At 40.6% G+C, this 20893-nt stretch overlaps 1 protein-coding gene and 1 non-coding gene across 3 annotated transcripts in view; one reads left to right on the forward strand and one right to left on the reverse strand.

The window, feature by feature from the left end:
• The first annotated feature begins 4347 nt into the window (after positions 1 to 4347).
• Positions 4348 to 20893, forward strand: part of LOC114551211 (cilia- and flagella-associated protein 47-like) — a 39441-nt gene continuing 22895 nt past the window's right edge. For both annotated transcript variants that reach the window (XR_003691872.1, XM_028572380.1), the window contains exons 1-25: positions 4348 to 4681; positions 5337 to 5494; positions 5771 to 5886; positions 6357 to 6495; positions 6657 to 6741; positions 6910 to 7050; positions 7348 to 7517; positions 7887 to 7993; positions 8189 to 8418; positions 8509 to 8713; positions 9859 to 10087; positions 10393 to 10545; positions 10659 to 10845; positions 10981 to 11068; positions 11256 to 11472; positions 11565 to 11809; positions 12023 to 12153; positions 13062 to 13184; positions 13293 to 13424; positions 13550 to 13627; positions 14977 to 15124; positions 17135 to 17220; positions 19026 to 19224; positions 19328 to 19413; positions 19682 to 19898. Coding sequence is in view for 1 of the 2 variants with exons in the window: in XM_028572380.1 (XP_028428181.1) it covers positions 4538 to 4681; positions 5337 to 5494; positions 5771 to 5886; positions 6357 to 6495; positions 6657 to 6741; positions 6910 to 7050; positions 7348 to 7517; positions 7887 to 7993; positions 8189 to 8418; positions 8509 to 8713; positions 9859 to 10087; positions 10393 to 10545; positions 10659 to 10845; positions 10981 to 11068; positions 11256 to 11472; positions 11565 to 11809; positions 12023 to 12153; positions 13062 to 13184; positions 13293 to 13424; positions 13550 to 13627; positions 14977 to 15124; positions 17135 to 17220; positions 19026 to 19224; positions 19328 to 19413; positions 19682 to 19898 (3814 nt within the window). In the remaining variant the exon portion in view is untranslated. The remainder of the gene's footprint in view (positions 4682 to 5336; positions 5495 to 5770; positions 5887 to 6356; positions 6496 to 6656; positions 6742 to 6909; positions 7051 to 7347; positions 7518 to 7886; positions 7994 to 8188; positions 8419 to 8508; positions 8714 to 9858; positions 10088 to 10392; positions 10546 to 10658; positions 10846 to 10980; positions 11069 to 11255; positions 11473 to 11564; positions 11810 to 12022; positions 12154 to 13061; positions 13185 to 13292; positions 13425 to 13549; positions 13628 to 14976; positions 15125 to 17134; positions 17221 to 19025; positions 19225 to 19327; positions 19414 to 19681; positions 19899 to 20893) is intronic.
• On the reverse strand, positions 7743 to 7814 carry trnad-guc (transfer RNA aspartic acid (anticodon GUC)). The gene has a single exon. It is a non-coding gene; the product is annotated as a tRNA-Asp (tRNA).

Genomic DNA, 20893 nt, shown 5'->3' on the forward strand with positions numbered 1-20893 from the left:
GTTTCGTCAGACTTGTGCTACGTTCAAGCTCAAGACTGTAAAATTAATATATACAGCTCGTACATTCATAGAGACATTTGTTTGTAACAACAAGATTGGACACTCCATAACAATTATGCCTAAATACATTAAATAATTACAATGTAGTAATAAACCTTAAAGTTACATGACAAATATTGTAGGCCTACCTGTAGCGGGTACATTTCACAAGGCAAATCTTAAAATTTTTCTGGTTGAATTCATTTTGTAGGCTACACCGATACATTCATCTTTATGGCAAACAAAAAAAGTGAACGGACAGTGTAATTTTTTTAAATAATTATTTTCTTTAGCCTCTGAGTAAGTCTTATTGATGTCATTGTTTTGTTATGTTTAGATATCTCATGTTTCATATTTCATTTATTTTTTCATATATCATTTGATTGCTAGGCTATGTGTTTTTTTTTACACACTGGAATCTTGAATTGTAGGATAAGAATGTCCATGACCTGCTGAATGTCTGTCTGTTCACAATGTTTAATAAAGAATAAAAAAAAAAAAACGGAATGTACAACGTCCAGGTCTTCAAGTAGGCCTAGGTCAGGCCGAGATATAAAACATTTATTTTTTATTAGGATCGATGTATTCTGATATAAATCGTTTAACATAATTTAGACAATTTTATATTAGCCTACAAAATTGGGCGTTTTCTCACTTGAACCGAATAGCCATGGTGAGAATGTCCGTTTTACAATATTTACTAAGCAATTGAAGGCAGCACTAAAGGGGGCGTTTTTATTTATTTTCTTGGACCCCACTGTTTGGGAAGTGCTACTATAACCAAGCTGTCAAAACAGTGCTGAGTAATGTATTTGAAGCTGGTCTAATACGTTTTTTCCTTGTTTATTTGCTAGCTACTGGTTAATAACAAATTAAACCATTATCTAACAGTTTCTTTACACATGAATTATAAAGTCAGCTAAGAGTGATTTTCTTCATAGCAAAAACAGTATACTGATTTTTAGAAAAGTTCCAGCCTCTATTTTCTTTATTCAAATAACCTTTTGATGGATGAGATAAAAAGCCAATTATTGCTGAGATGTCATGTAAAACCAGTCCTGACATGTGGCCGAGTTGGTTCAGTGGGTAGAGCAGGCGCACATATACTGAGTGGTTAATTCCTTGACGCAGAGGTAAGGGTTCGAATCCGACCTGTGATGATTTCCTGCATGTCTTCCCCATCTTTCTCTCCCCTTTCTCACCTAGCTGTCCTGTCAAATAAAGGTGGAAAAGCCCCCCCCAAAAAAACTAGTCCTGACACAAAGATGATGTTGAACCCTTTCCTCATATAGGACCCTGCTTGTCTCGCCTGTTGGGTTAAAGTCAGCCATTATTATACAAATCCCCCTATACAAAATCAATTTTAATGTACTTATTGGTTTTTGTGCCTGCCTTCTGGCAACAGGTTCTAAACATATAACAGCAGGACAAGAAGGGTTGCCAGAATGAAGGGGAAGAAAAATCAAAGAGTTGAGACACGCCTGTCAGAGCACTTCCAACCTGTCAGCATCACGGCTATTCATAAACACATCACATGCACCTTTAGGGGAGGGCGAGCTATGGGAAAGTTCCACTCTGAAGTCTGATTCCAAAGGTTGCATAATGTTGAAACCGCAGAAAGTAAACAGAGAGATGTAACCCATGCTTTCTGTAAACGTTCAACCTCCAACATCAAGACTGTTCCTTGACAGACTCAGCTTCTGCTGATAAGGAGTTTAGACATGCCTTTAGTCAACAAGAGTAATGTCAACCTTTACTTAAATGTTTAAACGATTCAATATAAAATGCTCATAATCACAGGACATTTTCCTCTCGACCAATGGTGATTTAATTCTACATGGAAAAAATAATTTAGCCTATACATTACAGCAATAATATAACAATCCAAACAAATGGCATCGATCTAAGCAAACTATTTCTATATATGAAGATATGTCACCATAAACCATTTCTGTGCACTGGTGTGAGAAAATCTTCATTGAAACTGTGCATGCTGAAAGAAAAATTAAACAGATATTCTTGTATACCTTGTATATTTTGTCTCTATTTTTTCTTTCAGGGATTGCTGTGCAGCATTTTATGCAGGAAAGCATATGAACAATACTTGGAGAACAACTTATGCCATCTACTAGTAAAATCTTAAACACCTGTGCATCAAGAGTCCACTAAAGCGCAAACATGATCATGCTCTCATGATGTGCTCTCCCTTTAAAGGTCCCATGGCATGAAAATTTCACTTCATGAGGTTTTTTAACATTAATATGGGTTCCCCCAGCCTGCCTATGGTCCCCCAGTGGCTAGAAATGGTGATAGGTGTAAACCGAGCCCTGGGTAACCTGCTCTGCCTTTGAGAAAATGAAAGGTCAGATGGGCCGATCTGGAATCTTCTCCTTATGAGGTCATAAGGAGCAAGGTTACCTCCCCTTTCTCTGCTTTGCCCGCCCAGAGAATTTGGCCCACCCTTGAGAGAGAGACATCATGGCTTTCAAACGAGCAAAGTGGCAGTTGGTCAAGGCCACACCCCCACCCTCCACCTTGCTCCCAACCTCTCTCTCCTCCTTAATAGCTACAGCCACAGAAATGGCACATCCTAAGGAAAGCTCATTGTGGGACTGGCTCTAGTGGCTGTAATTCTGCACCAAGGCTGAATTTCGGGAAAGAGACTTAAGATACAGTATTAGGGGACCACTAAGGTCTATATAAAATCATCCAAAGAGCACCATGTCATGGGACCTTTAACTTTACCACTATAAAAGGACACCATGTCTTTTTCTATGGGAGGAATGTCTTCTTGCAGTGTGTGCGCTGTTGTCCGAAACAACTTGTTTGGCCTGGAGAACACACCTCAGAACCAGAAAGGGATAAAGGATAAAGTCACACCAGCTATCCCAACTGGAGAGCATGAACGGAGGCAGGAAAAGCCATCAGTGGAAGCTAGGGCTGTGCCTCGGTTTACCTCTCTGGTTGATGGAGAGAGAAGGATTTAGAAAAAAAATAAAGTGTATGCTGTTGGAGTTGACCTGTACTTGCATACATGCTCAGAACGGATCAGAAAGGATCCTCCTGACTGGCACAGATCGAATCATCTCTATCTATTTCTGTTGATAAAATATGGGAGAGCCCTAGCGCTGTTATGTCCTAGCAAAGTACTAAAATGGTAGCCTAGAAATCTAGACGCACCCTAGCGGCAGCAATGTATGTGGGTCTGGCTTGTCAGGCTACTAGTTTTTGTCTTTCAGAGATTGATATTAATACTTTGACTTATGTCTTTTTTTTTTTTTTTTTTTTTTTACAAGATCTGATGTTATTTGTGTGACTAATAGTGATTAACAATATATATGAAATATGTATGAAGTTTTACTGTTCAGTGTCAACAGTTGCACCGTCCACCTGGACTGCCCAAGGTTGTAAAACGAGCGCAGCTACGGACTCGTCGCCTAGAAACCACCTGAGCTTTTAACTTCTGTTTAGTCGCTGACATTTGGGTAGCAACAGTTAAGTTGACTATCGGTACAGTATATATATATATATATATATATATATATATATATATATATATATATAAAACATTATACACGTTTACACCAATCTATTTTACACAATATAACTAACACAATTAACAAACTATTTAATAGCCTACCCAGTTATATTATTGTAACATGCTATATACTGAAGAAAGACAATGTTTTTTTCTTGTGAAATAAATTACATCGATTAATAATAAATTACATCAACTCCACTGATCATTTTACATTTGTACAAATGTTTGTTCAAATTAACTTGAATTATGGATATGTGTTTATGATTTGCTGTGTTGTATAACGTGCTGATGTTGAGTTGAAAGTGAAAGGAAATTAATATTAATTAGGTGTATTTGGATCTCTTTATTGTAATATTTGCAGTACCACATATATTATGAGCAGTGTACTAACATACTTAGTATATGGCAGGAGATCCATATATCCATTAAGCAAATTATTATGTTACACCCCTATGGTTACACCAAATAGAATGATAATGAGATCTCATTAGATTTCTATGGTTACACCACAATTTTACATAAAACGAGATAATCTGAGAAATTACTTCTTTTCAGAAAACATCTCAGCTTTCTGAATAATGATCATTATGTATTGACACTTATGGTATGAAGAACATTAGGCTACATTCCTCCGAAATATACAAGATACTTGGGTCACTAGGGTCTATATGAAGTATTACTGTTCAGTGTCAACAGTTGCACCGTCCACCTGGACTGCCCAAGGTTGTAAAACAAGCGCAGCTACGGACTCGTCGCCTAGAAACCACCTGAGCTTTTAACTTCTGTTTAGTCTCTGACATTTGGGTAGCAACAGTTAAGTTGACTATCGGTATGTGAGCCAGCAAGTCGACCAAATTGCGCGATAATTATTTTATATATAATGAGAAGAAGAATATATTTGTGGCGTCTGTAAGTCAGTAACGTTAACGTTAGTTACACTAAAGTCATAACGTTGTAATGGCTGGAAGTTGTGTTCGAGTTGACCCACCATTTGTCGAGTTCAGCGATGTGAAAGTCGGGAAGATTTACAAGACTACAGTCACGGCAACAAATGTTGGAAAAACTTTGAAGAAAATTTTGATTGAAAAGCCCGCGCTAAAGGTAAATTAAACTTAGGTGTACGAAAGGAAAAAAATGACATAATGTTAACATTAGCAAATTAAGAATTTGGTATTAACGCTACACTAGCTAGCTAGCTAAATCGCTTGTTAAGGCTAACGTTAGCTAATACCTCGTGCAAGAAATTAGCTAGCTAGCTAAAATACCATTAATAACTTAGCTAGCTAACGTTAGCCAACTTTAATGACCCTAAATAACGTCATAATCATTGTTGGCCAAGTCCAATATTCTTATCTATCTTCCATCTATTTTTTATTTTTATTTGTCAATGTTTTAACCCTTGTGTTGTCCTTCGGGTCCCAGTGACCCGAAGGACAAGGGTTATGTACTTTCGTTTACTTAGTTGAAAATTGCTCTCTAAACCCTGTCTCTTGTAAAGTAAGTAAAGTTTATTTCTAGAGAACATTTAAACACAGTTTAAGATGACCAAAATGCTGTACAAAAAAGCACTAAGGCGCTGTATTAACCTTTGTTTTGTCGTTCGGGTACAGGTGACCACAACATTAAAGTTAGTGTGTTGTATTTCACGTTAACTACGCTAAGTTTTCCCTACATTAACTCTCTGTCATATCTGTGTATACTATTTGATCTATACCTTTTTTCTCTCTTCTTCTTTTCTTTTTCTTTTGTCATGCAGTTGTTCAAGTTCACAGCATCTAGCTTAGCCAAGGTGGTGGCTCCTGGTCTGTCTGTAAGTGGCTTGCTGGAGTTTACTCCAGAGGAAGAAGAGGAGGTCAGAGACTGCCTTCTGATTCACATAGATGATGTAGAGACCATCAAAATCCCACTGCTGGGGTACGCAGGCTAGCCATATGATATTAACATATGAGTTGTATGAGATGTTTTAATCACTTTGATCTTATGACATTCAATCTTTTTTTTCTTGTCTGTGTTGTTGTGTTTGCATGTTTTTGTACTGAAAGTTGAATTGATTTAGAACTAAACACACTGCCTGTGGCATTTGTTGATGTACATACATACATCATAGACAGATTGTATATAAAGATATATAACATCTCCACAAATGTTTTGGCAATTCAACTCTCTGTCTTTCTTTCTATGCTCCTTTAGGTTTCCCAGGGCTTGTTCCTTCATAATGGACTCAGTACTAGACTTTGGGTGTATTGCTGCAAGCAGTCAGGTGATCAGCAAACATCAGCATATAACCAATCAGGGATCAGCACCAGGTAAATCAAGCACAACTTTCTTGGCCTGAAAGGAAGTTGATCACGTGAATATTCATATTCCAAAAACACAGACTCCATGTCACCCGGATCGTTGGTCTGATTGGTTGAAGGACTATCCAATTACGCCCGGAGGCATTTGAGCAGCATTCGTTGGTGACGCCCCTTTGGAAATGGGCTGTGAATTAAGCTTGCCCAGACCCACTCTCAGTTACAACTGAGAAGGGTCTGGTGTCAACCAGGCTAGGGAATTGTTGGGTCTTTGTAGACCTAGACATACTGTATCTGTAAAGTGTCTCGAGATAACTGTTGTTATGATTTGATACTATAAATAAAATTGAATTGAATTGTCTCAAGTGAAGGTATCTATCCTCTGTTTTAAACCTTTACTAGGATATTATGCAGCTGTTGGGACTATACTAAATTCACTCCATGAGAATACTCGTATGTATTTCTGTGTTTGTGCATTGAAGGTGTGTTCCAGGTGGAGTACAAGGGAGACCCCTCAGTCAGACTCTCACCCTGCAGTGGAGTCATAGCAGCTGGCGCCACCCAGTGGCTGAAAGTGGAACTGTGCACAGACAGACCCAGACAGATTGATGAGAAGGCTCTGTAAGAAAGACTTTACAACAGCAGATAACTGTGAACACAGATAACATTTATTGAAGGGTTTGGGCGCTAAATGCTCAGTGTCATATTTTAAGGTTATATATTTTTATACCACTACTGAGTTGTGCACACTCTACCTGAACGTCACCCTCCTTTTGTCCCAGGCTGAAACTTCAGAATCACGCTCCTGTAGTTCTCAGTATAAGGGCTGAGGTAGTGGACCAGTGCCTTGAGGTTTTTGACTTGCAGGTAATTCAGTGGTCCAAGTGGAATTCATATAGTACTTAATGGTGATACTCAATTGAGCCTTGCAATTCACATTCATCTTTATTGCTTTCTTCCTCAAACTGGTGTTCATGTGAAGATGCTTGTGCCTATTTCTGTAGCTGAACAAAATATAACTGTGCTGTTTCACAGGGGGCTCCACTGTCCTGTCTGTGGTTTGGACCTGTATACCTAGGGACGTCCTGTGTGGAGAATGTGGTTCTGAGGAACAATTCGCCCCAGGCATGTAACTGGGTCTGCCTGCTCCAGGATACTGTTGCTGGGACTGAGGTGGTGAGTGATGCCTTCAGGCAAATTAGTTATAGCTGCCAATCTATACATCTGCTATGTAGATAAGCATGGTTGTGTTTAAGCAAGGAAATATTTAGGTACAGATAGGTTGATTGTAAGCAAAAACATAGCTGTTAAAGTTCTAAGTTTGGGAGGTGGACAAGTAGAGAGGTTAGTGGTTGAATAGGAGGGGTAAACAGTAAAAGAAAGCTAGGTTGGCAGTTTGGTTGGAACATGGGTTGGAGGCCAGTTGCACTGAACTGAAAATGAAACAAGGCCTTTACTGTGATGGCTGTCTAGGGAACAGACCTCCAGAAGAGCACAGACGCCGCCCTGCTGGAAAGAATGGAGAGGGACAGGCCAGCCACCCAAGACGTCTCTCGGGTGTTGGTGTCTGTCCCCAAACAGGGTCGACTGGGACCATATGGCAAAACCACTGTGGCAGTGTGCTTTAGCCCCGTCTGCAAGAGGTAAATTGTCTCTCAATGTGCGTGAAATAAACAAACAAACATAAAACTTCTCTGAATTTAATGCCAAAGAGTATAACATACCCAATGGTGTAAAAAATACACTAATGTTTTATAAAATAATTGTATGGTAAAATGTCAAATGAGGGGAGGGGAGGGGAGGAGGGCCAGAGAGGGGGTGAAGTAAATGTATTACCACCGTCAGGGAGGGGGAAAGAAAAAGTATTACTCCCCGTCGGGGAATTGAACCCCGGTCTCCCGCGTGACAGGCGGGGATACTCACCACTATACTAACGAGGAGGATGTAGGGATGTATTGGGACTGGAATTTAACTTTACCACTATGAAAAAAACCAAAAACACTCTCTTTCAGTACAAGTAAAGAGAAGAAGCGCGATTACTCAGCCAGCCGGCAAGACTACTGTCTTTTCCTGCTGTTTGAGTCATTGGGAAGCAGATATGGCTTCACTCACCATAATGGTACTCACAACACACAAACTCATGTTGCATTGTATACTACAATCCAGTCCAACACAAGTGCTCAGAGGACTGTTGTTAAGCTAGCAATTCAGTTCATATAACTTAATGAGCACATTATTCATTGATTAATAAACCAATAATTAAAGATAGATCACACTGATATTTTGATTTAATTATTTTTCTTCATGTCTTTAGGTAACAGCAGTGTGGAGCTAGCAGTAACAGGCTCTGGACTGCCTGTGTCTCTGGTGCCTAGTCCCTCTCAAAGATTTGATTTCCTCACCTGTGTGACAGGCCAACGTGTGGACCTGCTGTGTGTGCTGCAGAACCTTTGCCCTCAACTTCCTGTCAACTTCCGCTTCCGCAAGTTGGCGCATTTCACCACCAGGCCCTCCACTGGCACAATTGCTCCTGGGCAATGCCAGGTAAGAATGGTGATTGAGTCAGTTAATTATTTTTAATTCCAAGCGAAGCAGCTGATGTGGGAACTTTTTTCTCTCTGTTGCATTCCTCAGGATATAGTTTTGTCTTTCACTGCACGGCAGCAAGGGAGCTTCCAGGTGTGTCAGAAGCTAGATGTCTTAGGTCATGCTGTGAGGGGTGGCAACACAGCTGAAGATGTTATTGGACTTGAGCTTTACAGCTTCCACACCATCACTCTACACCTGTCTGCTGTCTGCTGCAGTGCGACCACACACCCCATGCCTAAACTAAATCCTGGTGAATATTGAAGGATAAATCCCATGAAAAGACCAAACCAACAATGCATCTGTCTCTCAATACTTCCCTTCCCTGTCTAAGCTGGTTTCTGCTGTAGACAAAGCTTTATAAACAGTTCACAAAAAATGCTCAGAAATTTCCTAAAACAGCTGACCACTGTAGTATTTATTTGTTGGTACTATTTTCAGCGGCTATTTAATCCACATTTGGTGCTCTAGTGAGTTACTAGACTAGTGTGCATCTCTCCCTTATAGGACGATCTGATACGTACATGGGCTACATACGGTTCAGGGCCAATACATTTTAATATGAAACGATTCAGTGCGATTTGATTTGATGTTGAAACGATTCTGTGTGATACGATGAGATACAATTCAATCTGATAGATACAGTTAATATGTTTAACTTACACACATTCATTTCCCATTATAAATTAAAATAAGCATTGACTACCTTCAAATAAACATATATTTTGTAAAAGGGACCAGGGAATAGCAAAGCTAGGACATGCCTATAGCATACACTGTAACTTCAACTTTATTAGATAGCCACTTATAACCAAATAACATACACTACAGCTCCATGTTAAATGAAACTGCCTCCTTGCTGCCGTAATCTTAGAGACAGTAACTCAAACATAGGTCCACGTTACACAGCCATTGTGAGCACTCTAATAATAATCATATACAGTATTACGTGAGTACACGTGAGCATAATAATACTGTTGTAAGCGTTAGCATGTGGCCAGCATGCAACTTTCATGCTGTTACTGAACATCTTAGAACATACATATCTATATATATTTATACCAGATACTCACATGTATATGAACATACACATTGTGTGGATGACTCACAGACTGCAGCTGGTACAATTTACAATATCCAAGATGTATTCCTCTCAGCCACTTTCACCGCTAACTCCAATGAGGTGAATTGACCGCAAAGCTTCAGTCAACTGATTCATAACGTTAGAACCAGGCCATCGGCCAAATGTTGGTCCATTTAAACTGATGCAGAGGTCCGTGTATCGATATAGCCATATCTGTGATAATACAACTGGATGCCGATTCGTATCTGTAAATCTTTACACCCCTAAGGATTTTATAACACGTACCTGTCCTGTTCTAATTGGCTGCTTTACAGGCATCACTCCCGCAGTGACCAATCCAACCGGATCACTGCCTCACGTTCGGTCCAGTGAACTGGCTCGCTGTCGTGGGATGGTGCATGCTGCCGTCCTCAGCGCGGACAAAACACAACTCCACGAACATCGTAGGGAGAAGAGTCAGAAAACAGAGGTGGAGGAGTTCCTGGCTTTTCCTAATGACCGAGCCACCAGCATCAGGCCTCCCGCTGCACAAAGACAGTACAGGTAGAGGTTAAAGAAACACTCTTTCACAGTGCCAGTGCAGATCGACAGTCAATTTGTCAACTTAAATGGGTTTGAAACAATCAAAGACAACAAATCAAACGTTCCCTTAAAGTATGACATAGACATTTTTCATTTTGAAGTACTGTATGTATTTATTGTTAAAACCACTGACAAACCAAATAGTATTTAGCTTGTTTAAATGTGGTCTCTGTGCTTTTTTTAATTCTATATTTTAAATGTGCTAATTGCTACAACAACAAATTGTAACTTTGTTACTGAAAGATTCCTATCTTTATCGTGTTCAGGACCATCTTCACCGGTGTACAACGCTATCGCTATGTGGACACAAACTATGCTTTCACTGAGGAAGAGGAGGAGCAGAGACAGTGTCATCGACAGATTTACACAGACTTCATCGAACAGCTCAGACAAACGCGCCTACAGAAGATCAAGGAGAGGTAGGCTTTCTCAGCAATTTTCTGATTGCTGACCTAAAGGCCCATCTCAAGCTTTTTTGTCATACAGTTGAACAGTAAACACTGTAGTTGGACCTTTTGTTTTTGGTTGTTAGGCAGCAGGAGAAAGTGGAGGACGATGTGGAAATTGGGATTGTTCCGTCTCAAGGGCTTGTTCCACCTACACTGCGCATCAGTGACCTGGAGAGCAGTGAGATCATAGAGACCAAGCCAAAATACGGCTATGCTTCATCAGCAGCCAAACGTAGTTGCCCCCAAGAAATGACATTCATCAACCAGCAGGTTAACAGTCAGATCAAAAGTGGTTAAAAGAATGGTAACAGATCAGTTAACTGTTACACAGAGTGGAATTTCAATGCCAAATTCAGGGGAAAGCTTCCTTTTTTTCCAGCTGTCGATATCTTGCATTCTCTCTAGGTAATGAGTGCAGTTCCCTCTACCAGCCAGGAGGTGGCAGACTGCAACAGGACTCTGACAGCTCAGGAGCTCTACCAAGTTGTCATAGGTTAGAAAGTAAATTCGAATTCAAAGTGCTTCAGTCACTGTTTCTAATAATAGCGTGTGTACAATCTGTATAATAAGTATTAGTGTGTTTTTGTGTGTTGTTCTCGTGTTAAGCAATACCTAAGTGAAGATGAATGTTTTTGAATATTGTAAAATGGTAAAACTAAATCTCACTATTTCCTCATTAGGACCATTGTCAGTGGACTTTGGCGAGGTGTGTGTGCAGTCAGTGTGTGTTCAGAAGCTGGAGCTGATCAATCATCTGTCAGTGTTCGTCTGGGTGCAGCTGGAGGTGGACTGCTCTGAGCTGCAGGGCTCCTCACCCCTCTCCCACATCCTGCCACCCCACTCCCTCAACACCGTAACACTGACTTTCCAAAGCAACAAGCTGGGTCACTTCTACAGGTTAGTGTAGGAAGCAGCTCGACACACCTTTTATTACATTTAAATCAGTTATTCTAGTTCAAGTGCAATACAAACATACTTCTTTCCTCCAGACCTATATCCTACTCTGTAAACCAGCAACACCCTGGTCAGATACTGGTCCAGGCCCAGGTTGTCCCCTTGGCTCTGGAGCTGCCCACCACCCTGCTGGTGCTTCGGCCCACCCACACTCTGCTTGCCCAATCAGGATACAGGAGCTCAGTTACCCTTCGAAACCAGTGTAACCATGCTGCAGAATTCACATGGAGACCAGTCGTCACGGAGAGCGGCATCCTGTTCTCCATTCGTCCAGCTACAGGTGCTAAAAGTGCAGCTCAATTTTAGTTTCCCAGGGTGTGAGTACTTTTGTTAGCATTTTCAAAGCCTTCAAACATCAGGAATGTCACTTCACAACTTCTCCCTCCCTGTTGTGTGTTTGTCTTTAAGGAGCTTTATTTTTAATAAGCATTTTTATTTAATAGATATGCCCATTTGAATTAGGGCTAATACAACAAATCTACCCCCTCCCCAGGTACAGTAGAGCCATACAGGGAATTGGACTGTGAGGTAGTGTGGCATCCCTCCTTCTCCTCCCCTCCAGAAGGAGACTTTGACCTCTGTGTCCACGAGGGCAACACACAACGCCTGCACTGTGTTGCTAAGGTCTGGCCCTAGAATAAGGAAAATTACTTTGTATAATCTACTCACATTTACTACTTCTGCTTTGACCAGTTGGGGATGGGTTGGGGGTATGTGGGATTTGGTCATCAGAGAGTTGATCGATGATCTCCATTTTTATCACATTACATCTGCCATCCAGCAGCCAAAACTGCAGTACTACAGTGTTTCTGCTTATATATATATATATATATATATATATATATATATATATATATATATATATATATATATATATATAAATTTAGGCTACTTGCTACAGGCAGAGAGGCAAAAAAATAAATCAATGCACGTAACGTGACGATCTGAAAAGTCTATTTTCCATTTGCTAGGCAGAGGAAATAAAACAATACAAACTGCAGTACAAACAAACAAATCAGCTATAATTAAGGTTAATAGTAAAAGATTTTCAACAATCCAAAACTATGATAAATGAAAGGAAATAAATGATAAAATAGAAAGGCTTATTCTTTGTCATATGAGGCCAAATCCATCAAAGAGGCGTATATCGATTTCTCCTCTCACAGCAGCCTTAGTGTACCAGAACACAATTCAGCAACAAGTGTTGTGTTTTAAGTAAGGCTTGGGACTTTCATGCTTTTTTCAATAGGAAAACACTCAATAGAAAATCACTCTCCCACTCGTACTACTCGCTGTTCCGTTATCATCATCAGTACTTTTGCTCTCTTCACTGATTCGTACACATGCTCCAAATACATGTCTCTGGGGGCTGTCAAAAGTCATTTTGTAAAATGTGTGAAATCAGTGACTAGAGTATAATTAGACCAGGCAGGTTAGTGGGTAAACTACAAATGTAGAATACAACACTATTTATTGATTATCACAGAAAAATGATATACAATATTAAAAGCACTTTTCCTTTTCCCTCTCAGTTTGGGTCCACCAGTGTCCTGCTGGCAGACAAACAGGTCACATTTGGATCAGTGCCTCTCAAGATGCCTTCTATGAGAACTGTAGTCTTACACAACATTGGAAAGAACCATGCCTACTACCAGGTACACACACACACACGCACACACACACACACACACACACACACACACACACACACACGGATACTTAGAAAAATAGCTAGTCTCTCTCTGTCTGTTTGTTTGTGGCAGGTGCTAGATGTGTGCCCTCTGCCAGGTTTGGTGGTGAGTCCATCTGAGGGCGTGGTGCCAAGTGGGGGTCAGGGGACACTCAAGATTGACTTTAACCCCGACTTTGTCATCAAGTTTGACACCAGAGTAGAGGTGAGAGAGAGATAGAAAAAACAGGAGCGAGAGTACTCTCTTTATGTGTGTGTGTGTGTGTGTGTGTGTGTGTGTGTGTGTAATAAAAACAGAAATGTATTTACATGTATGTGTGTATATTACAGATAGCTCTGAGGAACATGAAGTCCATTGAGCTCAGAGTGAGTGGATCAGTGGAGCCTCCAAGTGTAGACATCAGTGTGGTGAGTTTGTGTGTGTGTGTGTGTGTGTGTGTGTGTGTGTGTGTGTTCGGCTTTTATGAGTCTCGCATTGCCAGACCTATCTCCACAGTGCTGCGGAGGAAGGTCTGGCAAACCGGAGTTTATGTAAACACAAAGAAAGGGGAAGGTGAGGGACATCCGGCGGAACTTCCGGCGTGAACCGTCATCGATCCAGACTGAGCTTTTACTAATTAAGATGAATCTGTGCCAACAGGATGTTGTTCAAGTTATTTATTTTAGATTCAGGGTTTCCAAGTGCAAAAATATAGGAATAGGAAATATTAGATTTAAAGCCCCTTTCACATAACTAAAGGACACTTCACATAAAGTAAACATTATTGGTGTATACCCATGGCTTTATTGGGAAACCCAGTTAGAATTACAGTATATTAAGACATGACAAATGTATGGATTAGGGTTTCTGCTTTGGAGTTAGGAAATTATGGAGTCTGGAGGTGCTCTTCAGGTGGAAGAAGGTAGATTTGATCTTGCACACATAGGGCTGGGCATCGTTCATAATCTTTCGATCCCGTACCAATTTCGATACCTCAGTTTCGATGCTGGTTCCTAATAATACTTTTTTCGATACCATGTGTTTTAAAATCCATTTCAACATCAACAAAAATACATTAAACACAAAGCTTTTATTTTCCAACTTAATTGTGAATCAAAACAGTTATCAAAATTAAAAAATTCTGGTAACACTGCTCACTCACAGTAACATTAATAAAGTTGCCTTGCCTTACAAGCTCAGCCTGTCAGTCAGTCATCAGGGCAGAGAAACCACCGTTGTGCCTGCTTGTCTAAGAGGAAGTGTAACGTCAGCAGCACCGTGACCACTTTCGGCTTGCCATTAATCTCATATTGCAGCAAACGCTGTCTGTGTGAAGTTTTGAAAAACTGTAACCACACTTGAAACCACTTTATTGGCATTGACTCACTGTGACTTCAGCAAAACTACAGAGCCGACGACGTAGTTTACTCCGTCTGCACCTCTCGTGTGTGTGTGTGTGTGTGTGTGTGTCAGTCGGTGCTCTGCTCTGCTCTCTGTCAGTATGCAGAGAGGACAGATAAGCTTGCGCTTACGCGTTCAGACGCTTTTGGAACCGAAATTTGTCACCGAAACTTTTTCCATGCCATAAAAATATCGACGTTCGGTGCCCGGCCCTGTGCACACATAACTATGAGCTCTGTTTAGTGAATGCTGAAATGAAAGTTAAGTTTTGATGTCATCCATTTTTTTATGGCATAAAGGCAGTTCTTTTTTATTTACCAGATGTGTCCAGAAGGCATTAACTCAAATGTGCTGATTTATCCCTGCCTTTTTTCAGTCCCATTTCCAGTTTTATGGGGTCCATGCTGGTTCTCAGCGTGCGATACCGTTTACTCTGGCAAACCACTCGTCAGCAGCAGCCAGGGTTACCTTTGACATGGCAGAACACACAGACTTCTCTGTAAACCTCCCTCAGCCCTCAGCAAGTATGTATTTACACACACAATGCAGCATATCACACAGTTACAGTATACTGTATGGGTTCTCAAACTTATTACTCAAAGGTCCGAATCAGATTTTTATTCAAAATCAGAAGTCCGAAACGATTAGCAATAACAAAATAACATTTAATCAACTCACTTAAGCAATGTATACACACTCAACTAGTTGTACACTACCTTGGCCACAGGTAAGTTAGGTTGTTGTAGTGTGGTTGTAGTGGGCGACTGAATGGAGCTCCGCTGTCAGCCTCCTTAGCTGTTTGAATAATGTTAGTAGGTTCGCAGATGTATTTCAGCGAGGCAAGACATCTTAAGTCCAGTGTGTTAATCATTGCTCTGAACCCGTCTTTCTCAACGGTCTGTAGCGGGACCGTAGGTAGATTGCGTTCATAACGTGGCTCCGCTGCATGCTTGAAGTGACATGTCTTTAACGTTAGCACAGTAACGTTAGAGCGACAGGCAACAACAGTGACTAAATTGTGTCTGATTTTTTTTGAAACAAAACACTTCGGAACAACAGACGGCTCCTCTCTTGAGCACACGTCGTTCTGGTGTATCTCCGGTCTTTCTTCACCCTCTAGCTAACTTTCTTCTCGGTTCTTGAATGTGCAGTACCAACCGTAGCCTCTCCCAGCTTAACAGACTGTTATGCTACCTGGCAAGCTAGCTAGGCTAGCAGCTATTATGTTACCCAGCATGCCGTTGGACGGCGTAGATACATTTGTAAATGTAAAATGATTAGTGTTAGAAACTGTTTAAGTCACACATTGTTATATGCTATGGTGTTTTATCCTTTTAAAGAGAGTTAGTTGTGGGTTATTAATTGTTGTGTTATAAAGTTACTACCGTGAGTGAGAAGGATACGCAGTTAACAGGGGTCCCGGTGCTGCGACAGGAAAAAATAAAAATAAACTGGATCTGGCCCGTGGGTCAGTTAATTTTTCCGATCCCCGATCCAGCTATTTTTTCAATATCGGGGCTGATATCCGATCCTAATATCGGATCGGTGCACCCCTATCAACTTTTAAGCAACAAACATTCAAGTTGAGTACTCAGTTTTCTTTTTCTTTTCTTTTTAAAGAACTTTAATAAACGTTTATGTTTATAAGTTTATACATACAAGTTTATAAATACAGTACATGTTTTATTATATATATAAAAATAAACGTGCAAACCAGTGCATAATGTGCAAAAATATAATAAAGTGCATCAAGTGCATGAAGTCCAAGATCTTTTATTAAGTGCTGTGAGTTATAAGTTCAGTTTGTTCCATGGAAGGAGCTGGTCTTTGTCCATTGTTCTCCTCTTCCAGAGGTCAGCAAGCACCTGCTTGCACACAGTGTCACTGTCTATTACAGTCTGTTGTAAAACCATTGAACATCTGGTCTTCCACAGTTTAAAACAAACATGCAGATGATCAGCTGCATCAGTTATTTATGTTTTCCAGACATTACATCTCTCAGGATACAGTACATCACAGATTTATAACACAGATCAAAACTTAACCCACACTTACCCAGACTTCTTTAGCTCTGTAGCAGTCCATTAGAAGATGCTGCTGGTCAACTTTTGTACCGGTACCCAATGGTACCTTTTTTGGTAGCCTACTCTATCTCTCTGTAATACCAAAAAAATTATTTCAGTTGTAAAATAAGTCCTATTTACATTTTGGGGGTGTTATTGTATTTATAACCCAAGGTGTAGGCTGGGTCCAGATTGACTTGCCGATTGACCTGACATTTGGTCTGGATGTGGACCTTGGTCCAGACTTTAAAAAGCCCTGGTGTATAGGTGGATAATATGTCCTAAGAAAAAAAGAAAACAGAAGGACATAGTGTTATTGTATAACTGTCTGTCTAGGCTGTGACTAGAATAAAAGATGGGAATATGTGAAATGAAATGTGATTTTAATACACAGCACATTGCCTTGTGTTTGTCTTGAGTTTTAGTCTGTGTGTGCTTTTGTTTTTGTGATTGTTCCTTTCCATTTTGAAGGAGCAGAGAAGGAGCCAGGTGTGAGTGTTGTGGAGGTCCAGGGTAACCAAACAGTGGACTGTTCCCTTGTCTTCTCCCCCACCCAGGTGAGATTTTGACCAAATGTCTCCCAGTGGATACAGTATCATGAAGATTGAGTAAATCATGCTCAAATGCACATTTAGCATCCGTGAATTAACTGTTCTTTAAACCCCTCCTCGCAACAGTGACTGTCCAATCATAGTTTAGCGACCGTTACTAAGCACAGCAGGTCGGACAAAAATGTCCTAGTCCTGGCTGGCAGTAAATCTCTTTTTGATTCTGATTTCTGATTCTGACAAGCTTTGGATGTCTCCACTCACTTAAATAGTGTATACAGGGTTCTAGTAAGAGAGATACTCAATATACTGTACATATGAGAGTTTATAGGGTGGTGTCTTTTTTAGTAGTAGGACTGTCCCAAACGAATATTATTCAAACGATTAATCCAGCGATTTGTTTTCTGATTAGTCGACTAATCTAACGATCAGTGTCATAGCTTTTCTCCCTTTAATCTTACAGTGAAAAAAGTGCAATTTTAGCAACATATGAAATCAGATGTATCAAATAAATCCAACAATAAAACTAATTCATATTTCAAGTCACTTTCAGGAAGAATACACAAATAAAAAATTAACAAAAAAAAAAAAGAAAAAAAATTTCTCTCTCCTTTCTAAGGGAATTATGAGCCCAAGCGTGATTTAAACCCGACTATTTTTTAATACGTGGGCCGTTATAACTGACGTTATAAAGGACTTGTGAGATATCTGAAACAATCTGACCTTGTTACGCAATTATGGAAGACAGTTTACCTCACACTCAGGTCAGTGTACATTCTGTATACGTGTGAGCTACGGGAGAAGCTGGAGAGGCATAGGTGAGCAGAACTTACAGTGTTTTGCTGCTGTTATCCTCAGGGATCATTTTACAAAGTCTACAGACTACCATGTTGTTGTTGTTGTTGTTGTTGGCATTAAGAGTCAAATACTCCCACACTTTAGAAGACCGTGTGCAAGCCTTTTTCTCAACGTGTTGTTGAACTTGCGAGGAATCCCTACTTTCGCTGTTGCTGGAGGCAGTCATGTTATTTTTTGATTTCTTCCCGTGATGCGCATAGACAGTTAAAGATGCGTCGACGCAAATTATTTGTGTCGACGCATTTACGTAATCGATGACGTCGATGAATCGTCCCAGCCCTATTTTTTATCCTTAACCTTGTCAAAAAGAAAAATCCAAAAGGGCAAAAGTGTGAGGAATGGACAGTGTGTGTGTTTATCTGTAAACGTTAGCTACGATAGTTAGCATGTCAAGGTAACTAGCTTACTACCTTCAGCAGTAACCGAGAGTTAAAAAACGGCTAGCACTTCCACTGTGTAATATATCCTTACTGTGTTAAAGCCAGGAAGTCCAGGTTTCTATCAGTTTAGGCTAGCTAACCCTAACCTTAAGAGGCTTTTGTCCAGGCCAAACTTGTTATCTGAGATAGTGTTGGCAGAGACGGCACAATGCCTTTTCCATTAATATTCAGCCATAATAAGCCATGTGAAATATGTGTTCCTTAGTCTGTGTTGTTTACTGCTGCTGTTGAAGCAGCTGGCGCACATACAATTTTGTTTATGTGCCGCAAAGAGTCGTTGATTCAAATTGTCATAATTTAATGTGCAGAATTGAAATGGAGTGGAAATCATGCCCAACTGGCACTAAAGCTTGACAGGCATAGCAACTGGAACTAATGGGGGCCGGGTTTAGCAAACGGTCTATTACAGATCTTGCTCCCTCTCATCTTAAAGCTTTCAAATGTTTGTTTGTAAAAGTGATCCAATAAAATATTAAGGAAGTAGAGATGGACAGTCAAGGAAATGTCTCCCTGCAGGCAGCCAGTTATGACTTTGACCTGCCATTGATGGTCAATGGAGTGAGATGGCCCACTGCTTCTCCGTCTCCTTTTCTCACTCCGCCCTCCTCCTCCATCTCCTCCTCGCTGTCAGCTGGCAGCAGGAAGCATGTCGTCAAGCTTCTTCCCCAGTCTGTCACCATGGTGACACAACGGTCACAGCGCATACAGGCCGCAGGTGGGGTCATCAATGTGGAGTTAGAGTTGTGTGTGTGTGTTTGTGTATTGGTGAGTGTAATGTAATGTTTTTCTTTCCTTTGCTGTTGTTAAAATGTTTTTAGTGCTGTGCGCCCCACTGGAAATGTCCCCCACTAGCCTAGAGTTCCATGTTGAGCCCCTGGCACCACAGTCTGATGCTTACACTAAGGTATCAACAAGGGACTATCTGCAACTTATAATTTTCTTGCTTCCATTCCCACATTTTCCCTCTATTTTCCCCTTTTTTTCAAGCTTACCCTCAACTTTCTTACTCTAACTCCTCATTTTTACTTGTACCTGTCATCTTGTAGTATGTACCATCCTACTGAAAATCTGATACCACATTCTGACAAATAAAATGATTGCTCTTTATCTTCTGTGCTTCTGCTGTTTTTTTTCTTCCCCATTCTCTCTTTCCCTCCTCTCTCCCTCCGCAGACAGTGGAGCTGAAGGCAGTGTGTGAAGAGAGTGTGTTTTGGCATAGGAGTGTCAAGAAACATGTAAACTGGTGGTTTGACTGCAGAGCAATAGCAGTACCAACACAGCACAGAAAAGAGGGGGAGCTATGTATGGTGTCTCCATCCTCAGGCAGTCTGGGGCCTGGGCAGTCCATCTGCTTGACTGTCAGCTTCAACCCTGAGGATATCACAACTGGTGAGAAATGATTTGAAACACAAATGCATTATGATCTCTCACTGCTTTCCCCTCTCTCACGTACACACAGTCATGTCAGTGTAAATTAAATTGTACTCAGATCACACCATCACCAATTTATCACAATTGATCCCTTTCTCCTCCACACACACACACACACACACACACACACATACACACCTGGAGGGAAACTAGATAATACACAACGTGTGTCATAGCTTAATATAGTGTATATAGTATAACATCTCTCAAAATATACTTTCACATGGGGCAAAACTAAGATAAAGTAGAATATAACTACATTTTAATTTAAATAACACTCGTTAAAGAATGTTCTTGTTCAGCTTAGACCATTAAATCATGGGGCCTTAATAATCTTTTCTAAACAAGGAATTATGTTTCACCCTGGGAAACCAGCCTCTTGCTGTCTCTTGCTTCCACAATGATTAATCTTGGCAATCTGATAGCTACCACAAAACAGGTTGGTGGTTCTTTTTTATTTTTGTCCAATAGTTTTAGAAAGAGTGTATTACTTTTTCCACCTAAACCCAGAGTATAGATGTTAGCCCTCACTGCCACTGCGTAGTGTTGTTGTTTTTTGGAGGCACACATCATTCACAGGGGTTATATGTAGGACTGGGTATTGTCAAGTACCTCACGATTTGATTTTGATACCATTTGATATAGATTCCAGGGCTCCAGACTGCGACCAAATGGTCGCATTTTGCGACCAAAATTTGAGAGTGTGCGACTGAATTTTACATCCAGTCGCACATGTGCAAATTTGCCCCCGTTTTTTACACGTTAAATGTCGAAATGTAGGTACCTGAGCGCGTAAGTGCAAGCTTATCTGTCCTCTCTGAAAATTGACAGAGAGCGGTGCTCCGACACAAACACACACACTCGCACACACACACAGAGGTGCGATCGGCGCAAACTACGTCGGCTGTTTTGTTGAAGTCACAGTGAGTGATGCCGCTAAAGTCGTTTCAAGT

This window comes from Perca flavescens, chromosome 24, assembly GCF_004354835.1.
Source record: "Perca flavescens isolate YP-PL-M2 chromosome 24, PFLA_1.0, whole genome shotgun sequence".
In the NCBI taxonomy this organism is placed as follows: Eukaryota; Metazoa; Chordata; class Actinopteri; order Perciformes; family Percidae; genus Perca; species Perca flavescens.